Source organism: Barbus barbus (assembly GCF_936440315.1).
Source record: "Barbus barbus genome assembly, chromosome: 46".
Taxonomy (NCBI): Eukaryota; Metazoa; Chordata; class Actinopteri; order Cypriniformes; family Cyprinidae; genus Barbus; species Barbus barbus.
Window position 1 is genome coordinate 18,176,352 of NC_136724.1, and position 25,642 is coordinate 18,201,993.

The window sequence follows — 25,642 nt, forward strand, 5'->3', positions numbered from 1 at the left end:
TTAAAACAGAATGCAATCGATTGTGCTTGCAGTCGATTGTGCAGGGGCATTTTTAAGTCGACGAAAACATTTGAAAAGTCCAGCATACATTTACAGAGAGAAGAGATAGAGACATTTCACTGGAAGATCAAATTATGACATTATGATTATGAGGTCAAATAAATGTGGAAAATGAATAAGTCGCAATAAAATCGATAACATGCCATTACAAAATAGAACATCAAGTGCACTGTGTATATGTAGGGAATGTCCCTATAACTTTCTCTGCGAGTCTCTCACCTCTTCAGGGAAACCAATAACTAAAAACATAATTGTGTCTGAGACATTTCATTTCAGAAGTTTTTCTTCTAATGACTCACTGCGAGTTTCAGTGATTAAAAGCGAGAGATTGATGAGGGACAACACAATGTTTTGCCGTTCTTTAACAAAGATCCTTCTTGGTGCTTACACAGTATGTTCTTTCACTGCTGAACTAACCTTTCACTTCCAATATGTTCTCTTGGGGAGAAAAAAACAAGATAACCTACTTTTTCAAGTGGTTTTATGAGGAATAATTTTGTCAGCGAACACTTTATGATTTGAGCGATTACCCTTGTCTTACTTAATGACTTTTGTGCGTCTTTGTGTATAGAATCTGGCTTCTCAACCCAAGGAGACCACACCTGCAAGGGAATCCTTATTTTCCCACCACCATTTTCCTAAAATAAACCCCAGCATCTCCAGCAGGCTTCTTTTCCAGACACACCCGGCTGAGGGTTTCGCCTTAAGGTCAAAGGCACCATGCAGCACTCTGGCAACCAATCAGAAATGCCCTTGGAGCCCTAACTAGCCCCCCAGGAGCAGGAGCCACAACCTCACCTACCTGATAGCAGCTGGGCAGGAAGGTGCAATAACAAAACAGGCACCTATTCTACAGTTCTTCACCCTTCCTGCTTTCTTTTATTGCTCTTCATCTGCATTCTCCATTTCCACTTTTTTATCTCGCACTTCTTTTCTTCTGAAACCTTTCTTGGCACCTTCACAGGCACAGATGTACATTGCAATAGTAAAATACGCAGAAGGTTTGTTTGAAGGCATTATCACTGAATGTTAAAAAGAGACACTCTATTATTTTCTCTTCACTGGGTTTTTTTCTTTCCATGGTCTGTCTTTCGTGTCAATATCGCTTTCATAAACAATGTCACTTGAAAGGGCTGTAGGAGGCACATGTTGGGAAAAAATGAATACCTGAGCGATGCTAGTCGCATTTGAAGTTCTTTGACTCTAACTGCAAAACACCCTACAATGCAACACCCACTAACAAAAGACCCAGGTGGGGTCAAACACGCCTCTAAGGCATCAGAATCAGCAGCGTACTATACACAGCCAGAAACCTGTAATGAACCGCAGGTATGTGGTGTGTGGGTGAGCACCTGCGCAATTGTAGTCTGTCTAAACAAACTTACGCACAGACTGATTTCATTATCTGAATGGGGGCCACAGTTAAACAATACACGTCATACTCCAGGTTGCCTCTGGAAGTCACGAGGATAGTAAAACTATAATAAGCTACGAACGTTTATGCTGAACCTAACATAAACTGCTGACTGACTTTTTGTTAATAGCGCTATTGAATCTCAACAATAAGTGGGAGATTATTAAGCAAATGTTGTGCACTGGGACACATTGCACTTGATCTCACTTCACCAAAACAACAGAGCTCCATCGTTACCTACACCTCACTAACATGTCAATTAAGATAACAGTAAACATCAATTTGTTGAGGGGGTGAAAAAAAAAAAAAAAGAGTATGCTAAATGAGCTAGCTCAAAGCGGTTACACCGTAATGAGAAAGCTCATTAAGCATTTTGCAAACCAGAAGTCCTAAATGTCTGCGCATCTGCTCTGTTTTGCCTTGTGCAATGCTGTCAAATTTTGGAAGGAAGGAATGGACCTACGCTACACTCCTACAGCTTCTGTTAAACACATTAAACAAGCCATTAAACAGTTTCAAAAAGTTGCTTTAATGCAAAATTCTCAACAGATTCTTCTTTCTACATGTGAAACAGCATGCACTGTAGACCTTAGTCAGGGTAGCGTATATTTTCTTTTTTGACAGGAATGAAAATGAGGCTGTGAGGGATAGAAGTACAGTTTTTTCAACGGATTGTACTGACGAAATGTCTTTCTTAAAAAAAATTGCAAACAAAAACTCTATAATACAGTTTTCAAAGGGGTGACTTGTGAAAATTACATGATGCAGATAGAGTGTGTGATATTGTATGTGCACACATTCAATAATCTGCCACAGTTCTGGAAAAGGTGTTTACATAAAGAACGAAATCTGAGTAATGTCGATAGGACGCTCTTTTCTCATTTTCTTGGAAAAGGGATAAAGGCAAGTAAAGTAGCTGAGAGTCTATTGTTGCGTTCACCTCTAAAACACCTCTACAGGTGGCTATTTTTAGTTAAGGGTCACAAGAGAGGCCAAAATAGATTATGGAAAACTTTCCAAGCTGCACAAGACTATGTTAATGCAGTTTCCACACTCAAATTTAGCTGCAACAATGATTATTTTACATCAGGTATGACGCACGGCATGTTTAACTTCCTTCATTTCGAAGGACTACATTAATTTGGCAATCTGAAAGAACCAATTTAATTATGTCCCTTGTCAACAGTCTATAATTGTGTAAACAAAAGACCATCCACATGAACAGAACAAGTTTTTAAAAGTCCATTTTAACTTGTGACAGTGACTAAAGTACAGTAAGACAATGGTCTCAAAGGTATGCTGGGTAAACGGGGTATCCCTGCAGGGGGCCTGAAAAAAATAATAATAAGACCGAGCACTGTAGTACCGCTGAATCATGTATTCTCCACAGACAGGCTTTATCCAAGGATTAATGAATCACAATAATTCAAAAGGAGGATAATAAGTCAGGATTAACTATGGGTGGAGAGGACATTTCTTTCTGGCAGAGAAATAAAGCCATCTGACCAATTTAAGGCAAATGGGAAGCCTTTCTGACACACTGGAGGACATTCTAAAGGAGGAAATGAATACCACAAAACACTTGACTTCTTAGCTGTGATGTGCTTAGTAAAGACTGAAGAGTTCTTCTTCCATTACCTGAGTCACTTGAACTTTATACAGAGTAACTGAGCACGGTTACATTCAAGTAAGCTTAGTGTTTTTACTGGCTGCATCCCCACTGATGCTTCTGTTCTTGAGATGAAAGCCCTATAAATCTCCACACAGCGAGGTTTTAAATGCATTCTTCATAAGAGATGTACGCAAACGAACAAGCCTAAACAGCACCAGTGCTCTGATGGTAAGCTATTGGGATATTATCAGTAACTTAATAAAGATTCCCCTAAAATAACTAACTACTGAGGAAATCAAGCGGGAAGCATCCCCTGTGCGAGAATATATCAATGTCAAATACTTCAAAACAAATCCTACATTTAAAGAACCTGTTAATGACAGACTCGGTGTAATATATAACTCTCAAGAGCAAGCCAATTCTCTCAGCAATAATAGTCTTAATGCAAACTCTAGATGTGCTTTTCATGACAAAATGAAATAAATCATTCATCGCCTCTGGACAAAAGTGCCGAGCTTTGTGTATAATACAGGCATGTGTTAAAGGCTTATTAAAATGCTTCTCTGCTAATTGTGTCCTAATTGCATTGCATCTCTTCACATGATGGACTTGATACAGTCATGCATCACAATATAGCTATAATACTCTATTAATCTATTAATTATGACTGACCTTTAAAATAATGAAATAAGGATTGCATCTGGAGAGTGTTTGTGTACGGCCGTCGCTCTGAAATGCTCTTCCTGTACCTCACTTTATCACAAGCCATTTGAGTCAGTCTAACCTGCAGCAGATGTGGTGAGTAATGACCATCATTAATTCAGCCTCAGCACACCTTTCGTCCAGACAGGAATAATGGCTCTGCTGGGCCACCTGCACAGCTGTAGCAGACAGCAGAGAAACGAGGCTAACCTCTATGCAGTCTGAAGAAGACTGTACCATCTCTTATTATACCATTCTCACATGGTTGATTATTTAAATGGCAAGAGAAAAGATTCCCAAACTGCAATTTAACACCATTTTTATCTAACATTACACATGCATAACGTAGTTCAGTTCTTGATTTGGAGGACACGGATGGTCTCCTCATCTCAGACAGGGGTTTCTGAGATGCTGTGTCGCGTATGAATACGGTGGAGTCAGTCCACCCATACAGGAGCAACACAACCGTGATGGGCTGCTCCAATTTATACCGTAAATAATTCAGCACAGTAGCACTGCAGTGAGAGTGAAGGATAGTGTTAAAACAAGGAAAGTCAAAAAAAAAAAAAAAGGGAATAAAAAGTGTTTACTTGTTTTGACTAGGGAGTCGGGAGTTCATGGATATTCTCGTTTTTACACGTGCCAGATTTCATTTCTTTTTAAAGACAACCCACCTGGGGACAGCTGCACCAGTCATGTTTGTAAGTTACACCTTAGAGTAAGGGTAGCATAAGTGGGAACACATGCACTATGCAATATTTGACTATTGCACCATTAAATTTGAATGAAAGTCTCCAACCAGGAATGATAATTGGAATACAAATTGCAGGCCAATGGTGCCATACAGCTCATGTTTTACCTGAGAGGCTTCAATCCTGAACAAAAATAGAACAGTTAACTTTTTATCCAGTTTTATATATACATAATGTAAAAATCTATTTTTATTATAATTTTATAATATATAAAACAGGGAAATTATACTATTTTTTCTTTATTTCTTTCTATTATGTAATTTTTATAATAAAACATTTATTATAATTATAAATAAATGTTTAATAGGAACATATAATTTGTGTAATTAAAATATTTAGCTTATATATATATATATATATATATATATATATATATATATATATATACACACATACACATATATATATAAAATATACACGCACATAATGAATTAATACAATATATTAACACAATTATAATTAATATATATTTATATACAAACTTGAACATAAAATGAACATAATAGAATTAAAAATGTGTTATATATACCTCCAGCAAAAACATCTTTCTTTATATTTGATAAAATCTTCTCTCTACCTGTTTTATTTGACCATAAAATTTTTAAATCTGTGCTAAAATTATTTACTACCAAACAATCATTAAGAATTCATAATGACCTATCATGCAAATGTCTGTAAATGTCCTTGAGAAAATGTATGTCTACCTCACTCTTACGAGAAAAAAAAACCTTTTTACATGACATAAGGGGTGTGGCTAACACTGACTGAACTGTCACTTTCACCTTGATTGAACTGTCAAAACCCAAGCTGACTAAACTCTAGACAGTCCAAATCAATTAACTAACCCATTCTACTAAATAGCACTGCAGACACAATGAGATTAATTCATTTCATTGCCTTATACTGGTAAAGCCTTACTACTCAACTTGCATACCACAATGCCCCTATGAATGCTTTACGTTTTAATTTTTTTGGTCTAGTGATGACATACTTCCTACTAAAACAGGAAGTGTTAGACATATTTTAAATATCTGATAGCCGTAAACAGCTGCTACCTGCTAGTCAGCTGCAGGTTAATTAGGAGGAAGGAAATTCTCAAGATAGGACAAAAATCTGTATATTACAGGATTAACAATCTTTTTTTTTTTTTGTCCCTTTTCCTGGAGAAAAACTAATTTTTATGACTATATTTGCCAATTTTTCTCAGCATTTAAGAGGCCTCAGTGAAAAGACCTGAACTCAAAGGCACAAAAACTTTCATTTTGATGTAATGTAGTTTTTTTACAATTACACAATGACCTAATTAGAATAAAATTCTACTAGGAAAGTAATAACAGTTTGTTTACATACTCTAAGGTGATAGTAAACAACACTGCATGAGTCTTGGCTGTTTAACAAGATTGTGTTATGATGATTTCAAGCTTCAGCTGCAGAGATGCAGTAATAATAAACGACTGGGCAAAGGTCACGACCATTAGACCATAAACTTACCCAGCCTCCATTTTCCTCGATCCAGTTTTCCAGTGGCCCGTTCAGGTAGTCTGTCATCCAGTGTGCAATATTATCTACTTGGGACGCCATCTCCCGGTTGAAGCTCTCCACACACATGGTCCCTCCAAACTCAAAGAAAGCGACGATCCGCCCCCAGTTCACTCCGTCTCTGAAGAGCTCTTCAGCCACGGCTAAGAAGCTGCGTTGTGCTGCATTGGGACTGAATATCATCTGGTGGGACATCTCCTCATATTCACGCTGGTACATCCTTTCTATCTGGTCTCCAGCCTCGCGTAACGCCCGGTAGATCCTCGAATAAGGGTCTGAACGTGTGACCCGGTTTGCTATCAGGCATTCAGAGTCGTTTCCCCCTCCGGCTGAGGGAGCCTGGAGCCTCCTGTCAGAGTTTGGAGAGGAGTCCTCCACTCCTGTATTGATGGGATCATCCTCCTCCCCAGAAGATTGAAATTTCCACTCATATCCCTTCTTTGAAAGTTTGTGATTGAGGTATTTCTCCACAATATTCCGATTGTCATAACGAATTTCGTTGGCCATCGTTATTAAACACGACAAGAACGAGCGAAAGCAGGAAAGAGTCGGTTATTTGAAGTACATTGTAACGGAAAAACGTTCTCTCACAGAGAAAAGCTCCGAAAAATGTCAAATTCACATCGCGTTGATGCGAGTTCTCTCATTAAAATGCAATTTTTGAGGAAAATTATATTATTTAGTATCACATTCATTGGTTATGACTCATAAAAACGTTATTTTTTTACTTTATAGCCAGAACTGTAAGCAAACCTGCACGTCCAGCGCGCTGATAGATGGATGTGTATAGATGTATTGGCCGTTGCTGCAGCGCGCGGTCAAGATCCAAGCGCGTCTCGAGCTCGGCGCGAGGAATGCCCTTCACTGCTCGAACTCACTGCGCTTATATTCCAGTGAACCTCCTGCCAAGAGCAAGAAAGAAAAAACGCGACGTCGTTGACGTTACAAGACCGAAGAAGAGAGTTAAAGCAAACGCTGTATTTCTAATAATTCCACTGACAAACGAGGTCCCAGAAAGACGGAAGAGAAAAGGCAACCAAGTCAGCGCACGAAGAAGCACTTTTGCTGTGTGTAAAATATACAAGTAGATTTCCACGCTCTTTGGCAAGATGCAGTTTTTCCAACGTGCGGCACGGATCGTGCAGAAATTAAGCGTGCTCCGTCACCGCCGACGAATGACATCGAGGCTGGCGCGTTCATTGAAGCGACGCTAGAACGCTTTTGAAACTGAATGCAGCTTCTGAATATAGAAGATACTCTCTACAGGGGGCGGCACTTCCTTACGTCACACCATTCATTGCGTTTTGGCCTAGTACTCTCCAGATGAACTGTATTTATGGTGTTTGAAGTGCACTTTATTTTCATTCCTTTCGGTTTTGTCAAAGCTGCTTTTCATTATTCCCTCAGGACTCCATACTTCAGGCGTGTTTTGACAAATAAATTGACATTAGGGGAACCAGGGAGTGCCATCACATTTTGTTCAAACTTGTGGACCTATGTGATTTTGTTGTTGTGCTTTTTTTTAGATAGATAGATAGATAGATAGATAGATAGATAGATAGATAGATAGATAGATAGATAGATAGATAGATAGTCTTCAGATTATTCAGAAAACATTCTAATCTGCTTTTATTGATGGCCGATTATTAATTTAAGAAAAATCTTATTATTATGCTACTGTGTTGAAAAGTTTTTGCTCAGTATTTTTGTGGAAAATGTAGCCGAATAGGCTACATGATATGTTGTTCTAAAGTTCAAAAGGACAGTATTTATTTAAAATATTTTTTCTTTATTTTTTGAAATATTATAAATGCCTTTACTGTCACTTTTGATTCGTTTAATGAGTCTTTGATGGAAAAAGCATTAATATATTAGTAGCCTATTAATATTAAGTAGGCCTATATCTTGGTTAATATATATATATCGCTTGTACAAAATAAAATAATAACCATACTAATTATGGAATAATAATTTTTTAGTAGTTAATAATAGTCCATTAAAATAATAAAAAATTACGCTATTTAAAAAAAAAAGGTCAAAAGTTCCACTTTCTACTTTCTTCACTAGTGGTTAGTGGTTACTTGTCCAACCACTGAACCTAATGAGCAGTGTGTCTTTTAGTTGGCAACATTTCAAGCAGTGACAGCTGTGTGACTTCATCTAAAACTGTTTTAAACTCTGTGGAACTACAATAATTGATTTGTCATACAGAGCTATTTGTGTGAACTTTAATAAAGGTTTTCAAAATAATGAAAAGTGGTATAAATGAGCACCTAAGATATGCACTTTCCCTTTTGACACAGACACACACTCATAAAAAGTCATTTTAGGCAGTTGGAAAGTGATTGGTCTAACTCAAACACCTCAGCCAATAACACACTCTGTAACACTATCTGCCCCAGCCAATCACGTTAACATGTATTCACCTCCACTGGTAGTCAGGTATCAGGTTAAATGTACCAACACATGCTTTGTTCTCAGTACAAACAGTACAAAGCCAGAATGAGCAGCTCAGAATTGAATTCAGTGCATTTATTTATATTCACATTGGAATATATTTTAAGGCTGTCGGTTGCACAGCATTATTGAGTTTGGAACACCTCATTAATGCAATCCTGCTACATTTTTAGTTATTACGGTGGAATGCATTTATTACTTATTTCCACTGTTTCTTTTCATAGTCCCACTTATGAGAGAATCCATGGACAGGGTTCACTCTCATATCTATCATCCTCTGCGTCTGCTGGGCGAGCGACTCTTCAGACAAAGTGTGAGGAACATCACCATACACTGCGAGAAAGAGAAAAAATGGATGACATTAAGAAAGACCCTGTATTTAAAAAAAAAAAAAAAAAATATTCTTAGTTTAAATACAAGCTGTTCCCCCAAATTTTATAATTATTCAACACCCTGCATTGAAATTTTAATTTAGCTTTCATTTTTTTTTCTTGTTTAACAGAATAACAAATAATTTATTAAGAGTTCAAAAAGCATAAGATAAAACTCTGGTTAAAAAAAAGGAGGTGTTGGGTGTGAAAAACAGTTAATTGTGCAAAATCCCCTTCAATTTTTCCCCTAAGTGCAACCTGTCAGAAAAAAAGCGAACAATTATAGATGTCCTAACAGAGGGCAGCACCTGACAGCTCAGACTGGAGTTATATCCTCCAGGCAAAGAACAGGGGACAAAAAATAAAAATAAACAAATTAGAGAAAACGATTGTGTTTGCACAACCCCGTCTGCTAATATCACAGACCTGGTTCATCTAAAAATAGAGCAAATAAACATGCAAATGTACTCGGTCAAAAAAAGGTTGCAGTGGATGGAAGATATTATGGAAGATATTATTTCTTAACTAAATTATAAGAATGAAGCATTGAAAACAGGAGTGGATACAGCGGTGTTCAAAAATCCACTCGCTTCTACTATTATTATAAAATTCTTCTAGAATAATTTTTTATTAAATAGTTTTATATTATCAGCATACATTTTAATTGAAAAAAGATTTCAATTAATTTTTTCTTGAATTTTCAACAGCCATTACTCCAGTTTCATGATCCTTCAGAAAGTATTGTAATATACAATAATTTGTTGCTCAATGGCCAATTAGTAATGATTTTTATAAATTACACTTTAAAATATATTAAAATAGAAATTCTAAATGATAAAAATATTTCACAATAAATAAATTATTTATAAATAAATACATTATTGCTATAATGACAGCAGCACTCATTGATTTTTTTCCTCATGATACTTTTTTTGTACATTTTTCACAATTTCCAGGTTTAAATTTTGAATCCCAGATTCTCAATCTGGACTCAGACTGTATATCTGGTATTTGGGTCATATTATGTCATTTGTTTTCAAGGGCATATGAGACCCCTCTAGGCAGACGGTATAGTTTATGTCACACAAACACATCAAAAAGATTCTGAATTTTTTTGCCAGGTGGAGTCAGAACACCTGCCCTGAGGTATGTACAGGAAATTCTGTTCAGTTTTCAGGGAGTTGTGGGGCAGAGATGCCTGGAATAAAAACTGTAAGTGTGACTGTATCGCAGGCTGTTTCCCAAAAAAATCGCCCCTTTCATCTCCTCTTTAAATCCTGACAATTGCTAAAGTCAACCTCAGATGAGTCTTTTAATACCCAGCCCTAATGAGTTTGAAGAACAGCCTAGAGCGGAGTTTTTCAAGTCACGACATGAGCCAGACATTGTGGGAAATACCCAGAGCTCAACCGACAACTGACTTTTGGACTTCTGTACCTTTCTTGCTTTGACGCGGCTACACCCCTCTTTCTCCCCCCCCAAGGATCCTCACTGAACTTTTGTTCTCACAGTTTCTCTGTTTTCCTCCCTCCTTGCATTATTTTCCTCTACTGTAGCTCTCCTGAGGTGATGTAGCATTGACTTCCTTCCTCAAAGAACTGGGGCCTCTGAGACAGAGATGGAGGAGACTCGTCTGCTTCCGACAAGAACCCGCTCACACACTTATACAAACACACACACAAACACACAATGCACACTCATTTCGTTTTAAACATGTCAACTGCTTTCCATCCGTCTTAGGCACACACACAGCCTTGGAAATCTTCTTATCGTTTGTGAAGAAGTTCAGCTGGGTCTAAAGGGATTCCTGAACTGAAGCCGCGGCTCAAACACGTAAATCTTTCCGGTTTAAAAGATTGCTCTTTTAAACCGTTGACTGCAAAACACAACCCAGTCCAATTATTTCAGTTGGAGTGTGTGCTGCAGATAAAAAGGCCGTGCTGATTCTTCCATCTGACATGAGAAATCAGAGTGATGTGCTCTGAGAACTGATGGTCACATTAGAGGAAAAGTATAAAAGATACAAAGAACAAAATCCAAGTGAAAATTAACTCTAAGCGAGGTTTCGGGCCTTAAAGTGTTAGCCTACCCAAAACAGTCAATTCTGTCATCATTTACTCCCCATCATGTTGTTTCAAGCCTGTATGACTTACTTTCTTCCATGGAACAGAAGAGATAATACTGGCAACCAAACAGTTTCTGGTCCCACTGATTTCGATAGTATGGATTAAAAATCCATGGAAGTCAATGGGACACAAAAGAATATATTTTAAAGAATACTGGCAATCAAACAGCTTCAGATCTCATTAACATCCAAAGTACAAAAAAAGTCAATGGAACCTGAACATGTTTCCCAACATTCTTCAAACTATCTTCTTTTGTGTTCCACAGAAGAAAGAAATACATAAAGGTTTGGAATGAGGGTGAGCAAATGTTTTTGCAAGGACTATCCTTTGAGTTTAGCAGAAGCCAATCTGTTGATTTTGGATTTGATAACTGTTTCTGATTTCAAATTGGATGAATAAATAAATCATCAACACAATTAAATCCAGCTGAATCTCACATCAAAGCAACAGAGTATATCGGGTATGATGAAATGCCTGAAATTCAAGCATTTATGGCTTTCCTGCCATGATAATCTGGTAATCAAAAACCATTATGCATCATTTAGAGGATGTACACGTATGAATATCTTCATATGTACACCCACCATAGACACGCTGCCACCACACCAGCAGCCCTGTGAAGCCGAGGAAGATGAAGACGCCCCCGAGGACAGTCATCCACTCTTTGGAACCTTGCCTCATCTCTGCATACGACAGCTCATGTGTGAGTCTGTACACTGAAAAAAAAAAAAAACATACCACAGATGATCTGAACAGTAATTGTTGGATTTAGGAGCTTGCCCCGCTTGCATGCACACTTGGAAGGCAAGGTGGTTGGCAGCCATTCAATTGAAAACAGTTAAACAACGCTGCCATCTGGTGGGAAAGAACTTTTAATACCTGAAGCCAAATGAGTGTGAAGTCATTAACATATCTGCCATTATCATTATAATTCCCAAGATCCATGACCCATTTACTATATTAATAATTTAGCTTTAAGGGATCTTACCCAGGTAAAAGAATCTATTATACATCACAAAGGAATATAAAACTGAAATAAATACTAAAAAAATAATAATATTAAAATATAAAAATATAATTTAATACAGAAAATGTACAAATATACAAAATATAAAATATTTTAAAATATTTAAAAAATAATCTCTATACTTATACCAGGCTGTATTGATAACTAAGGGGTGATTTGTGACATTAAGCTTCTGCTACTACTAGTACTGGAAAAATCCTGCTGAATCCTCTCAACTTTAAAAGCAAATAACTCTAATAGCTACTCAAGAAAATTGATCAGTTTCTGCCAAGTGTTCAGTCAGCATTCAGATCCATTAAGACCCAAATATTGGTAGCTGAATGAAACGATGTGGTCCAAAAGCCAAAAGGCTGTTCTTCATAACTGTCCAGCTAAGAGCAACACTGGCATTATATACCCAGTGTTAATATATATATATATAATACAAACATCATAGTGTATAATATAAAATACAATATTATGTTTAAAAATATATATTAAATGAAATATCAAATTATAATAATATGCACTATTTAAAAGTTTTGGGGGTTAGTAAGATTTTTAAAATGTTTTTCAAAGAAGTATCTTATGCTCACCATGGCTATATTTAGTTGATTAAGAATACAGAAACAACACTAATATTGTGAAATATTATTACAATTTACAATACGCTTTCTATTTTAATGTAATTTATTCCTGTAATGCAAAGGTGAATTTTCAGCATCATTACTCCAGTCTTCAGTGCCACAAGATCCTTCAGTAATCATTCTGAACAGGGAATATTTATTAATCAATATTACAATCAATGTTAAAATATTATTACAATCTTAATACTTTTATGGAATTCTTTGATGAATTCTTTATTCAATTTATACCGACTTTCTGTCATTTTTGATTAATTTAACATGTTCTTGTAGAATAAAAGTATTAATTTTTTTGTTAAAAAAAAAACGTATTAACCCCAGACTTCTTAATGGTTCTGTATATCATATTTTCCTTACAGTACCTACTTTCAGTAAAAAAATGACATATGAGCATGTTTACACCTACAGTACAGCTACAGTACAGTAAAAACAAATCTGGTTATTCAGGAGCCCTGTGAGGGAGTAACAGTTTCCTCCACACCCAGGGTCAAAGTCTTACCTGTTCCTATAACAACAGGAGATTTTATGACTGATTTATTTGCTTATAAAGCCTAGATTAAAACGCTAATAGTTAGCCTAAATCATGCAGATTTACAGGCTAGTTTCTCCTCCTTGGTAAGCTGGGTCCATGATCCCTTCTCATTCTCTTTGAGTTTTTTCTGTTCGGCACTTAGATTTCTGACAAATGGAACATCTGGCAATGGCGTGTCCAGACGGTTGTTGTACTGAGGAACGGAGCAGTCTAGCACATCAACATCTGAGGACAAATGCACAAGAACAACAACAATCAAGAGTTTGAAAATATCTGTCCAGATAAATAGATAGATGTGAATGACAGCTGAGTGGTCTCTATTGCCCTTGAGAGTGTGCTGTCACCGTGAGTGTGTGCAGCCCAGGTGGCAGATGAAGTTGACACCCTCCTCCAGAATCCAGACTGCAGTCCCCGCACCAGTGGACGAGAGGCCAGCATCTAAAAACAATGCAAACATGTATTGACCGGACTCATGGACAACTCAGTGAGCTTTCAGGAAAGTCACATAGGGATCAATATGACAATAACTGGGTCTCAAAGTCTATAAGGAGGACCAAGTTGCCAGTTTTCCCCATAGTTTTCACCAAGTCCCTTACAAAAAATATTGGTGCTAAAATGGTGCACTGATTATACCAAATTGTCTCATTGCATTCTATACTAGTTTAGAATGAAGACCACCTCAAAAAATTGTATGTATATATACATACGAGTTCAGATGCAAAAACCTCTAAGTGCCGTCTGAAATTTTCTTCTAAAATGAGCATTTTTTTATCAAGCTCTTATGTTTATGTTCAGTTATTTCACTTTAATGGCAATGAAAAGAACCTATAAAAAATGCTCATTTTAGACGATAATTTCAGCACTTAGAGGTTTTTGCATCTGAACTTTTCATATATAATATCTTAATATCTTACTGGCACCAAACATTTGAATTGACTTTTTAAGATTTTAGATTTTATTCATTCCACACTTTTAAAATTCCTTAATTTTTTTTCCAGATTTGCCATGACAGTGGGGGTCCTGTTCAGAGAATACCACAGTAGTATTGGAGTTACTGTGGTTACCATGGATGCTTTGGGCTGCCTACATGAAGAGCAGTCTAAATGACATGAGTGACTGAGTGTCTGAGTGACTGACTGGACCACCTTCGCTTGTGATGCCCAGATATACAGTGAAAGTATCCAGGACACAGGACACACGGCCAATGACCTTGAATGTAGTTTTTTTTTTTTTTTTTTGTCTGCAAGATTAGTACATGCAAATGGCAAACGTGAAATGTCGTTGCTCATGAGTCGACACAGAGATTAAAGGGGCAGTGACATGCCTATGACTGTGGAAATCAATTTAAATGATCACATTTCATCCACCTGCACCTGCCACATATGCTTGTTTTCAATATAAACGCGGAGGTACTGAACTAAAATGGAGAAATTGACTATGTGCTTTCTGTCACGTACTGTTGTATTCTGCAGCCGCTAAAATTACTTCACGGGGGGCGTGACATCAATGTCGAGCAAAGTGAAACTATATGAATCTAACTATAAAGTCATCACGCGCGCAAACGCCAAATGCTGTTGAAAAGATACATAGCTCATGCAAACATACTCTGAGATAATAATATAATAGCCTAATATTAAGTAGCTATTAAACATTATGGCATTAAGCTATTCGTCTATGCACTAAATATTATTTCACGTTCAAAATATTGTAAAAATATTCAAAAGCGAACATTTTGCAAACTATTAAAAAAAATAAAATAAAGAAATGCATTTTAATATAAATGCGTAGTTCCAGTTAAGGAAATAATTAGCATGCCTTCATTCGAGAGGAACTTTTCTAGTGTTAAATGAATCTCAAACGCACATCTGGAATAGAGCATTTGCAAAATAGCATCACTGAGTATTTATATTTAATAAATACCAACTATTTAATTAAGCTAGTATTCAACAACACCACATCTATATGAATTTACCTTGAGATATAAAGGTCCGAGCTTGTCGACAAGAAGTTGCTTGCGTGCTCTGTCTTTATGGTTTCATGGATCATCAGTTAGTAGCGGGTGGATTGAGAGTCAGGTGTCTGTCGCTATCAGCCAAAAGAACCAATGAGCGCGAGGCAGGAACCAGCTCGCCAGAGGCGCACAGCGCGCGCTCCAAAAGCTTGAGGGGCCATTTAAGATTAAGCTACAGGCTGATTATGACTGACACAATTGTTTCTTGGAGAGAGACTTGTATTTCATCGACAATGTCTGAATGGTGTTTTGGCAGGTTTTGGTAATTATGTTCTTTTGACTTGTTCTCTTTAGGCTACTACTATGTTGCGTTACTAACAGGGAAAGAAAGAACAGTAGGTTTATTTAACTCTATAAAGCCTGCAATTTCATATTTGATACATGAATTATGGCCTCATCAAAACTTTGCTAAAACTACACTTGGTAGTTTATATTTTTTTAGATCACATTTGTTTACAGTACAAGGTTTCAGAATTTCATCTTACTTTTGGCCATATAGATAAAAGCACCAAACTGCATATGGTCCCTTGTATCAAAAAATGTGTTGCTTTCCTCCACGATTTTGAGCTGTATATATTCACTTTATCATAAAATGTAAACCACAAAAGACTTATGCATCTAGTATGATACAAAACATAAGACACAGAGTTAAAAATGTGTATAAGTTTAATAAACAGTTACATTTAATAAAAGTCGATTTTCACGGAAGGAGCTTGGCAACTTAATGATTGAAATTGCAACCAGGAGCCACAAGTAGCCTAAGGTATTTTCGAGATAAAGAATACTATGTGAAGTTTGCAAACTTTCACTTTCAGCACTTAAGTGCAAAAATGCTATTTCGAAGAAGTCACACAAGCTATGTCCCCTCTCTGTCGGGTTTTAGGCGCAACTGGTGGGGCACGTGACCAGCCACGCCTCTAACTGGCACATCATCAGCTGTTGAATCCTGGAAAGATTTCCTGCAGTTCATAAATTGACGACAATATTTATATATGAAGAGTTCAGATGAAAAAGCCTCTAAGTGCCATCTGAAATTGTCATCTAAAATGACCATTTTCTATCAGGCTGCTATGTTTAGGTTCAGTAATCTTACTCTAATGGTAAAGTATTGGTCCTTTTCTATGCAATTAAAGTGAAATAACTGGACATAAATATAGGGGCCTGATAAAAATGCTAATTTTAGAAGAAAAAATTTCAGATGACATTTAGAGACTTTTGCATCTGAATTCTTCAGATGTACACACATACACACATACATACACACATACACACACTGGCCACTTTATTAGGTACACCTTGCTAGTACCGAGTTGGATCCCCTTTTGCCTTCAGAACTGCCTTAATTCTTCGTGGCATAGATTCAACAAGGTGTTGGAAACATTCCTCAGAGATTTTGGTCTATATTGACATGATAGCATCACGCAGTTGCTGCAGATTTGTCGGCTGCACATCCATGATACGAATCTCTCGTTCCACCACATCCCAAAGGTGCTCTATTGGATTGAGATCTGGTGAATGTGGAGGCTAATTGAGTAAAGTGAGCTCATTGTCATGCTCAAGAAACCAGTCTGAGATGATTTGAGCTTTGTGACATGGTGCATTATCCTGCTGGAAGAAGCCATCAGAAGATGGGTACACTGTAGTCATAAAGGGCTGGACATGGTCAGCAACAATACTCAGGTTGGCTGTGGCATTTAAACGATGCTCAATTGGTACTAAGGGGCCCACCACCAGCCTGAACCATTGAGACAAGGCAGGATGGATGCTTTCATGTTCTTTACGCCAAATTCTGACCCTACCATCTGAATGTTGCCTTTCTATCATCTCTAACCAGTCTGCCCATTCTCCTCTGACATCAACAAGGCATTTTCGTCCACACAACTGCCGCTCACTGGATATTTTCTCTTTTTCAGACCATTCTCCCTGTAAACCCTAGATATGGTTGTGCGTGAAAATCCCAATAGATCAGCAGTTTTTGAAATACTCAGACCAGCCCGTCTGGCACCAACAACCATTCCACGTCCAAAGTCACTTAAATCCCCTTTCTTCCCCATTCTGATGCTCGGTTTGAACTTCAGCAAGTCATCTTCACCACATCTAGATGCCTAAATGCATTGAGTGGCTGCCATGTGATTGGCTGATTAGCAATTTGTGTTACCAAGCAATTGAGCAGGTGTACCTATTAAAGTGGCCGGTGAGTGTGTGTATATATATATATATATATATATATATTAGTGCTGTCAAATGATTAATTGCATCCGAAATAAGTTTTTGTTTACATATGTGCACTGTGTATATTTATTATGTATATATAAATACACACACGTGTACACATATACATTTCAAGATTTTTTTTATTCGTCACATACACAATTATACAGAGTATAACCAGCAGTGAAATGTATGTGAAAATTTTATGTATGTAAATATATATATGTAAATATGTTATATTTGTATGTTAAATATATTTATAAAATCTATTATATAAATATTAGTGCTGTAAAATGATTAATCACGATTAATCGCATCCAAAATAAAAGTTTTTGTTTACATAATATATGTATGTGTACTGTGTACATTTATGTACATATAAATAAACACACATACAGTATATATTTTGAAAATATTTACATTTATATATTCATATTCTTGTATATTACATTATATATTTAATATATACACATAACATTTTTCTTAAATATATACATGCATGTTTTTATTTATATATACATAATAAATATACACAGTGTATACACATATTATGTAAACACTTTTATTTTGGATGCGATTAATCATTTGACAGCACTAATAAATATAAATATATACATGTAAATATTTACTGTATGAGTGTGTATTTATATATACATAAATATACACACATATATTATGTAAACAAAACTTATTTTGGATGTGATTAATTTGACAGCACTAATATATATATATATTAGCATCTTAACACAAAAAAAGTTTCAGAGACTTTGTTTATTCTTTTTTATTTAACTGTAAATAAAAAAACGAATCTAAAGCATGATTATCCTTTAGCATTCTCATGCCACTGAAGTGCATTTATCTCTGGACATTACTCTTTCATAACATCAACAGGAACATAACTGCAAAACAAATGACGAAAAATTAAACCACAGAAAAATAGACCTTTCTCTGGCACTTGTAGATTCCTCAGACAGAAGCTCTGCGTGCGTGTACAGTACAATTGATACAAACAAGAGGTCAGTCGCCTCATGGACAGGAAAAAAAGGTGGGATTTTAAGGTTGAATTGCATTGAACATCAAGTCATTGATCAGAACGTGGTTTCACTGCATAGGGGCTTCATAGATCTTTCCATCTCACACTTAGATATCGCTTTTAAAATTACAAAAGTGTTAAATATAAATAAATAAACATTTTAATTATCATTTACAGCATCATTTCAAAAACATCAAGAAAATAATGAACACCCAAAGTGAAGAAATGTAGAGCTCTGCAATAAATAAAATCAGTGACAAACTAAAACAGCAAAAAGGGGCTTTTGTTTTTTTTAACAACTGTAACATTCACTTTGATATATTTAAACATTCAATTAATCTTGTTCTATTGGCAACCAGTAGTAGGCGATAACTGCTGGACAGAAGGCACCATAGACAGATACAGAGGAAACCATTTCTGTCTGCACTGACACAGGGACTGTGGAGGATGAAAGACTAAACGAGTTCCTAAATTCAGGAGTAGTCAAAAGTACAAATAAGTGAATTGGCTCATACGCCACAAGCCGAAAATCGTATATACACGAGGAACAAACAGTCATAACATGCACAGAATACTGAGATTAGTACTGAATGCCCTGCTAACGCACAGACACCCCCCCTCCAACAGAGGCGATTATGGTACAGTCCGCAGTCTGAGTGCAGACCACTATTCAAACACCAGACGACGTAGTTTTAGGTCTAGCTAAAGGTACAGTTATTATAGTGTGCGTGCAGAAGCTTAGTGTGATAATATAGGCAGAGTTCACAGTATCCTACTGAATAAGAGATGATCCACCTTAATCACCCTATGCGGCCACTCCATCCATCTAGAAATCAGAAAACAGACCAAATAACCAGTCCGTGTAACCATTCCTTTGCTCTCTAACAGCAAACATCTAGGTCAAGTTCCCTGGTTTTCATTCTGAGATGTGGCCCAAAGTTGTGGTCTCCGCTTCTACTTCAGTCTCTTACAGCAACGTCACATGACCCAGCAATCTCAGCAAGCATCACTCCGTCTCTGCTTCGCTCTCCTTCTTGGTCATACCTGCAAAAGTGTAGACAATATGTAAAACAATTTATTTATTTTTTATAAATTGATAGAAGCTTCATGGTGGTGAATTGCTTCAAGTGGTGTTCACTTGTGAAGATAAACAAAACATATACAAATCAAATGTTTATTGGTCGCAGAGCTTTTTGTCTGCAATAATCCAAAATCCTGTTGGGATTTTGGCAAGGGATCCAGCGTGATGCTAATTCTTAGGTTGGCCTACAAAAATGCATCATCACTGCAGCGCTCCGTCAAAATCATCTGTTTAATATAAGTTGTAACTTGACTTTGCAGGAAGGTCCATCTCCAGGAGCAGGACCAACCACATGGCAGAATGTCCTATGATCTGCGCATATTATTTGCAATATTAGCAGCATCACATCTGCTACTTAGGATTCATAACACTCTTCATAGAAGCAATTAATATGCAGTGTTATAAATTCACTTCCAACAAGGCAGACACCCAGCACACAGTGACCTCTCAAAAGCAAATTCAGAAAGTTTGAGTTAAATGGAGAGACGTGTATTATGTCCCATCATCTGATTTTGATTTAGATGTCTTTCATAGATGTACATCATATTGCACTGGTTATGCAGTTCTGCTCATGTTTACATTCCTTTTGCAATATATGCAAAATGTTCAAAATTGGAACAAAATTGGAAATCTGGGAAACATACACATCTTAAGTAGCCTCTGAAGGGCAATATTAAATGAAAAATTAAATATTAAATAAAATGTTAATAAATTTACACTCCCTGCTCTTAATAAATTGTGTTGCCTTCTTAAGCATCAGTGAATGTTTTCACATTTTGTAATAGTTGTATGTTGTATAAGTGTGTAAAGAAAGATGGATCTCAAAATCATACAGCCACTGTTGGAAAGGGTTAAAATATACAGAAGATGCTAGAAAACCAAAGCATGTGCAGGACCTGAAGGATTTTTCTGAAGAAAAGTGAGCAGTTTAACTGCTCAGAACAAGAATTCATGAACAACTATCACAACTAAACATAAAAACAATTGTTGATCATCCAGGTAATGGCATTAAATTATTATTAAGCTCAAGTGTGTGTAAACTTTTGGTTCATTTATATACATTAGATTATTATTTTGTCTTGTGCACCATATGTAAACATTTGTTATTATTTGTTATGCAAAACAGCTCATTCTGGACAGTATTAAATAATATGATCCTCTTATTTTATTAAAACAATTAACATTTTACATATTTTGCAAGTGCATGCAAATTTATGAGCTGAAATGTATAATGATCTTAGTGGGTAGACCTACGACATTATGTGTATGCATGTGTTGAGAGGACCGAGCGTGTGGTTGAGTTACTGCAGGACACTATCCATCAGCAGACAGGAAGCACTGCAGTGGGATGGGCTCTGATGTACTGCAAGTGCCTCATTAATCAAAATCATATGCGATGAAATGTGGGCGTGCACACATATACACACACACTGCCCTCTGGAATCAAAGCCAATCACGTCTGGTTCTGTGGTGGAAACAGAAAGTATAAGTTGGCACATGCCATCCTCGCACACATCATGAGCCAGGCAGCGGTCATGCACCATCTTCTTGACCTCAGCAGCGGCGGTAGTACCTGTGGCTCGGGCAAGAGAGGATGGGAAGAGGAAGGTCCTGCTGGAAATGTGCTTTAGGAATGCTGAGCATTGATACCTGCGGGGTTGAGAACAAGTGCCTGGAGGATGTCCGACAGAGAGACGATGCCCACGATGCTGCCGTTCTCATCCACCACCACCAGTCTGTGCACCTGACCGAGGACAGAGACACATCAGCATCTAGAACAGTCCTAGAGTATCTAGGACAACGAACAGCTCTAGAATATCTCCTCTGTATCTGTAGTGACCTAGAGTAGCTCTAAAATATTGAGAACCTAAAGCAAAGATAAAGAGCATCTCTAGCATATCCTCTATAGTAAATTCGAGAAGTTCTTGAATATCTACAAACAAGAGCTGCACTAAAATATGATCTCAATAAAGTCTAAGAGTAGCTCTAGAGCACTAGAGCATCTGCATTCCAGTTGATCTAGAACAACCCATCTACAGTGAACTAGAGCACCTCTATAATATCTAGAAACAAGAGTGTCAAAAATAACACCTCTGTAATGACTAAGAGCAGCTCTAGAGCATCTATTACTTTACTCAATTAATCTAGAATATCACATCTATTGTGAACTAGAGCAGGTCTATAATATCTAGAAACAAGAGCGACAAGAATAACATGTCTGCAATAACAGCTCTAGAGCATTTATTACCCAGTTGATCTAGAATATACCCATCTACAGTGAACTAGAGCACCTCTATAATATCTAGAAACAAGAGTGTCAAAAATAACACCTCTGTAACGACTAAGAGCAGCTCTAGAGCATCTATTACTTTACTCAATTAATCTAGAATATCACATCTACAGTGAACTAGAGCAGGTCTATAATATCTAGAAACAAGAGCGACAAGAATAACATCTCTGCAATAACAGCTCTAGAGCATTTATTACCCAGTTGATCTAGAATATACCCTCTACAATGAGCTAGAGCAGCTCTATAATATCTAGAAACAAGAGTGACAAGAATAGCACCTCTATAATGACTAAGAGCAGCTCTAGAGCATCTATTACTTTACTCAGTTAATCTAGAATATCACATCTATAGTGAACTAGAGCAGGTCTATAATATCTAGAAACAAGAGCGACAAGAATAAAATCTCTGCAACAACAGCTCTAGAGCACTTATTACCCAGTTGATATAGAATATATAATGAGCTAGAGCAGCTCTATAATATCTAGAAACAAGAGTGACACAATAATAGCACCTCTATAATGACTAAGAGCAGCTCTAGAGCATCTATTACCCAGTTGATCTAGAATATACCATCTATAGTGAAGTAGTAATAGAACCAAAAGCAAAGACCAAGAACAACTCAAGCATATCTCCTCTATAGTGAATTAGAGAAGCTTTTGAATATCTACAAACAAGAGCCAAACTAAAATATGATCACAATAAAGGCTAAGAGAAGCTCTAGAGCATCTGTTACCCAGATGATCTAGAATAACCCATCTATATCACTATAGCATATATTTTCTATAGTGAATTAGAACAGCTATAGAATATATAGAACCAAGTGTGACAAGAATATAACCAGAGAGCAGCTCTAGAGCATCTATTACTCACATCATCTAGAATCTCTCTTCTATCTCTAGAATACATTACCAAGAGTAACTTCAACAATTTCCTCTATAAAGACAAAGAACAGTTGTTGAATATTTTTATAGAATATCTATTTAGATCTTAGATATATATCTAGAGCATCTATAGTATATCTAGTAACAAAGAGCAAGGCTAGAATATCCCCACTATAAAGAACAAGAGCAACTATTAAAAATCTGTATAAAAAAAGAGCTGGTGCATAATTTCTATTAGCAAGATCTGCTCTAGAATATATTACCAAGAGCAATTCTAAAATATTTCCTGTACAAAAAACGAGCAACTGTCGACTGTTTTCAAAAGCACTATATAAAATACCAAGTGCTGCTCTAGAATATCTATTACTAAGGGTGACTTTCTATAAAGAGGTTAAGCACCTGCTAAATGTTACCAGAACAGATATATGTCCAAAAGATGCTCTAGAATAAATTACTAAGAGCAACACAAAAAAAATTTCCTCTATAAAGAGCAAGAACATTTGCACAATATCTATTACAGTTCACGCATAACTCATCTGTTCTGAACTACAGAAATTATAGAATACATCTAAAAAGTCTATGAAGACCTGCCTATCTATTAGCAAGATCTGCTCTAGAGTATATCACCAAGAGCAACTCTACAATATATCCTCTATAAAGAGCTAGAGCAACTGTTGAATGTTACCAAGAGCAGATGTATAATACCTATCATAAACAGTTGTTCTAGAATAAATTACCAAGAACAACTCAAAAAATGTTCCTCTATAAATAGCAAGAGCAGTTGCAGAATATATACTACAAAGAGTTAGTCTATCATACATCCTGAATAGTGAACTAGAGCATCTAAAGAAAACAAATAAAACCAAGTACATATCCATTTTTGGTCACAATAAAAAGGTTGCAGATTTAAGAAGACAGAAAGGAATAGTGTTGTCAAAAGTAGCAACCACGATACCATTTGGTACTGAAATTTCAAAAACGTGCATTTCCCGCTAAGATTTGAGCAGATTCTTAAACAGACAACTGATTGGTCATTGTGTTCGTGCACTCAATAGATACATCTGTGATTGGCTACAATGATCATCGCTTAACCGAACGCTTAATTGATCATTGAAGCAAATCACAGATGTATCTGTTGAGCGCGTGAACACAATGACCAATCAGCGCAGTTTAATCTGAATCTGCTCAACAGCACTCAAATCTTAGTGGCAAATGGACGTTTTTAAAATCTCAGTACCGAATGGTATCGCGGTCGGTACTTTTGACAACACTAGAAAGGAAGACAACGGGAAAGCTCACCTCAGCCTTGACTATCCGGTCTACTATCGTTTCCATTGTCTCAAGTCTGTTGCACTTCATGACCCCTTCAAAGTACTGTGACCTGTGCATCAGCGCCTGTGTCACGCTAATGTCCAGGTTGTTGTACATCTTTTCAGCAGCAAGATTCTACAAACACAAAGATAATGCATGTCTGTAGTAGTACAGGTCAAACGTTTTCCACATTCAACAATAAAATAATTTCATTATATACTTACAATGACATCAAATTTGGAATAAATATCTACAACTTTTCCTAAAAGGCAAAAATACAAAGAAAAACGTTTTAAATAAGTAATTTCATGAGTACTGGAATTCACAAAATCTGGCTTTTTTCTTTTGAATCATACCCGACTCATCCACCACAGGCAGTGCTGACACTCTCCTCTCCACAAAGATGCTGAGTGCTTTGATGATTGGTGTGTCGGGGTGGATGAAGGCGATGTTGCTGTAGGTCCCGATGCTCAGCTCCTCCAGTGTCTGCTTCATAAAGGCGGGCTTTGGCATCTCACACACCTGATACACATAAACACAAGCTACTTTGTCAGCTTTTGAATATTTTATAATTCAAGCAACATAAGAACATGGATAATTTTAGTAATTACAGGAATTATATTGTTTGTCTGCCCTTTCTGAAACTTTTTTTGTATATAAAGTACATTTTATTTTCCCCTGCAGTGCAGTTCTATGTAAGCTGTATTGCTGAGACTTTAACTAACCTCTGTCTTTCAATGACTTTGTGACTTTGTCCTGAGAGATGGAAGCTGTTTACGCTGCTTAAGTATATAAAAGGCCATGGAATTGTGATCAGATTGATGACATTAATCTAGGGACTGTTCACTTCCTCTTCATCTGCTCTACCCCTCCCTTCCTCTGCACTTTTTCTTCCTATTCATTCAATTCCTTCTTCATTCTTTGTCACTCTGGAGGAAATGACTGTGCGCTTTATTACAGCATCGGTTAAACCTCAAACCCCGCCAAAAAACAGCAAGCTGAAATCTTACTAAATGCACCAGTGATATACATAGAACATACTGATGGACTTACAAACAGCTGAAGGAATTTCAGGATCCTTTTGTGCGTCAAAATGTAAAGTGCATTTCCACTGACAGGGTCGATGACGGGTAACCGGTGGATCTTGTTTTTGATCAGTGAATACACAGCATCAAATATGCTGAAAGACAAAACATACAGAGACAGAGAAAGTCAATTTCACTGCGGTGGCCTGAGGAACAGAAGGGCGACCCTGATGAAATTCAGAGGTTTGCCCTTCAAGACAACGTGCACTGAATTATTTAATACACTGAAAATACTGTATGAGCAAACAGCAAAATACACACAGAAAAGGGCAATATGTGAGAGGGAAAGAGCTTGTGTTTTACTAAAGGAACTCTAGCGGTTCACTACACTTATGTCCTCTTCAACATACGTATAAGATCACCCTTATATCATGTGACTTCCCATTGTAAGGCAATAAATGACATGCATGCTAACACAGAAATAAATTGCTCTTACCTTGCATCTGGAAATATGTTCACTAAAGGCTTAAATGTTTCTTGTAGATAGAGCTCTGTTGTAAAAAAAGAAAAAATAAGACAATGAA

At 36.7% G+C, this 25,642-nt stretch overlaps 3 protein-coding genes across 6 annotated transcripts in view; all 3 read right to left on the reverse strand.

Moving 5' to 3' along the window:
* The window catches only part of LOC306864883 (apoptosis regulator Bcl-2-like), a 50,174-nt gene extending 41,858 nt beyond the window's left edge, over positions 1-8,316 (reverse strand). For all 3 annotated transcript variants that reach the window (XM_079409159.1, XM_079409158.1, XM_079409160.1), the window contains exon 1: positions 6,032-8,316. In XM_079409159.1, the coding sequence (XP_079265285.1) occupies positions 6,032-6,586 (555 nt within the window). In that variant the 5' untranslated portion in view covers positions 6,587-8,316. The remainder of the gene's footprint in view (positions 1-6,031) is intronic.
* LOC306864885 (cytochrome c oxidase subunit 4 isoform 1, mitochondrial-like) lies at positions 8,299-15,318 on the reverse strand. Of its 2 annotated transcripts, XR_013783822.1 has the most exons (6): positions 15,188-15,276; positions 13,560-13,653; positions 13,279-13,440; positions 11,618-11,749; positions 10,417-10,568; positions 8,599-8,869 (listed from the first exon to the last, which is right to left on the reverse strand). XR_013783822.1 is itself a non-coding variant. In XM_079409162.1 (5 exons), exons 2-5 carry the CDS (start codon positions 13,651-13,653, stop codon positions 8,736-8,738), a joined length of 522 nt encoding a protein of 173 aa, XP_079265288.1. In that variant the 5' UTR covers positions 15,188-15,318; the 3' UTR covers positions 8,299-8,735. The 2 variants fall into 2 exon arrangements, 1 of the variants encoding a protein (XP_079265288.1); XM_079409162.1 differs by lacking the exon at positions 10,417-10,568 and having other exon boundaries at positions 8,299-8,869; positions 15,188-15,318.
* A 2,906-nt stretch (positions 15,319-18,224) lies between these two features.
* LOC306865190 (5'-AMP-activated protein kinase subunit gamma-1-like) overlaps positions 18,225-25,642 on the reverse strand; it is a 39,799-nt gene continuing 32,381 nt past the window's right edge. The window contains exons 8-14 of the mRNA XM_079409654.1: positions 25,555-25,609; positions 25,087-25,213; positions 24,390-24,555; positions 24,258-24,295; positions 24,022-24,168; positions 21,202-21,295; positions 18,225-19,514 (exon numbers count right to left, since the gene is read on the reverse strand). Of these exons, the coding sequence (XP_079265780.1) occupies positions 19,477-19,514; positions 21,202-21,295; positions 24,022-24,168; positions 24,258-24,295; positions 24,390-24,555; positions 25,087-25,213; positions 25,555-25,609 (665 nt within the window). The 3' untranslated portion in view covers positions 18,225-19,476. The remainder of the gene's footprint in view (positions 19,515-21,201; positions 21,296-24,021; positions 24,169-24,257; positions 24,296-24,389; positions 24,556-25,086; positions 25,214-25,554; positions 25,610-25,642) is intronic.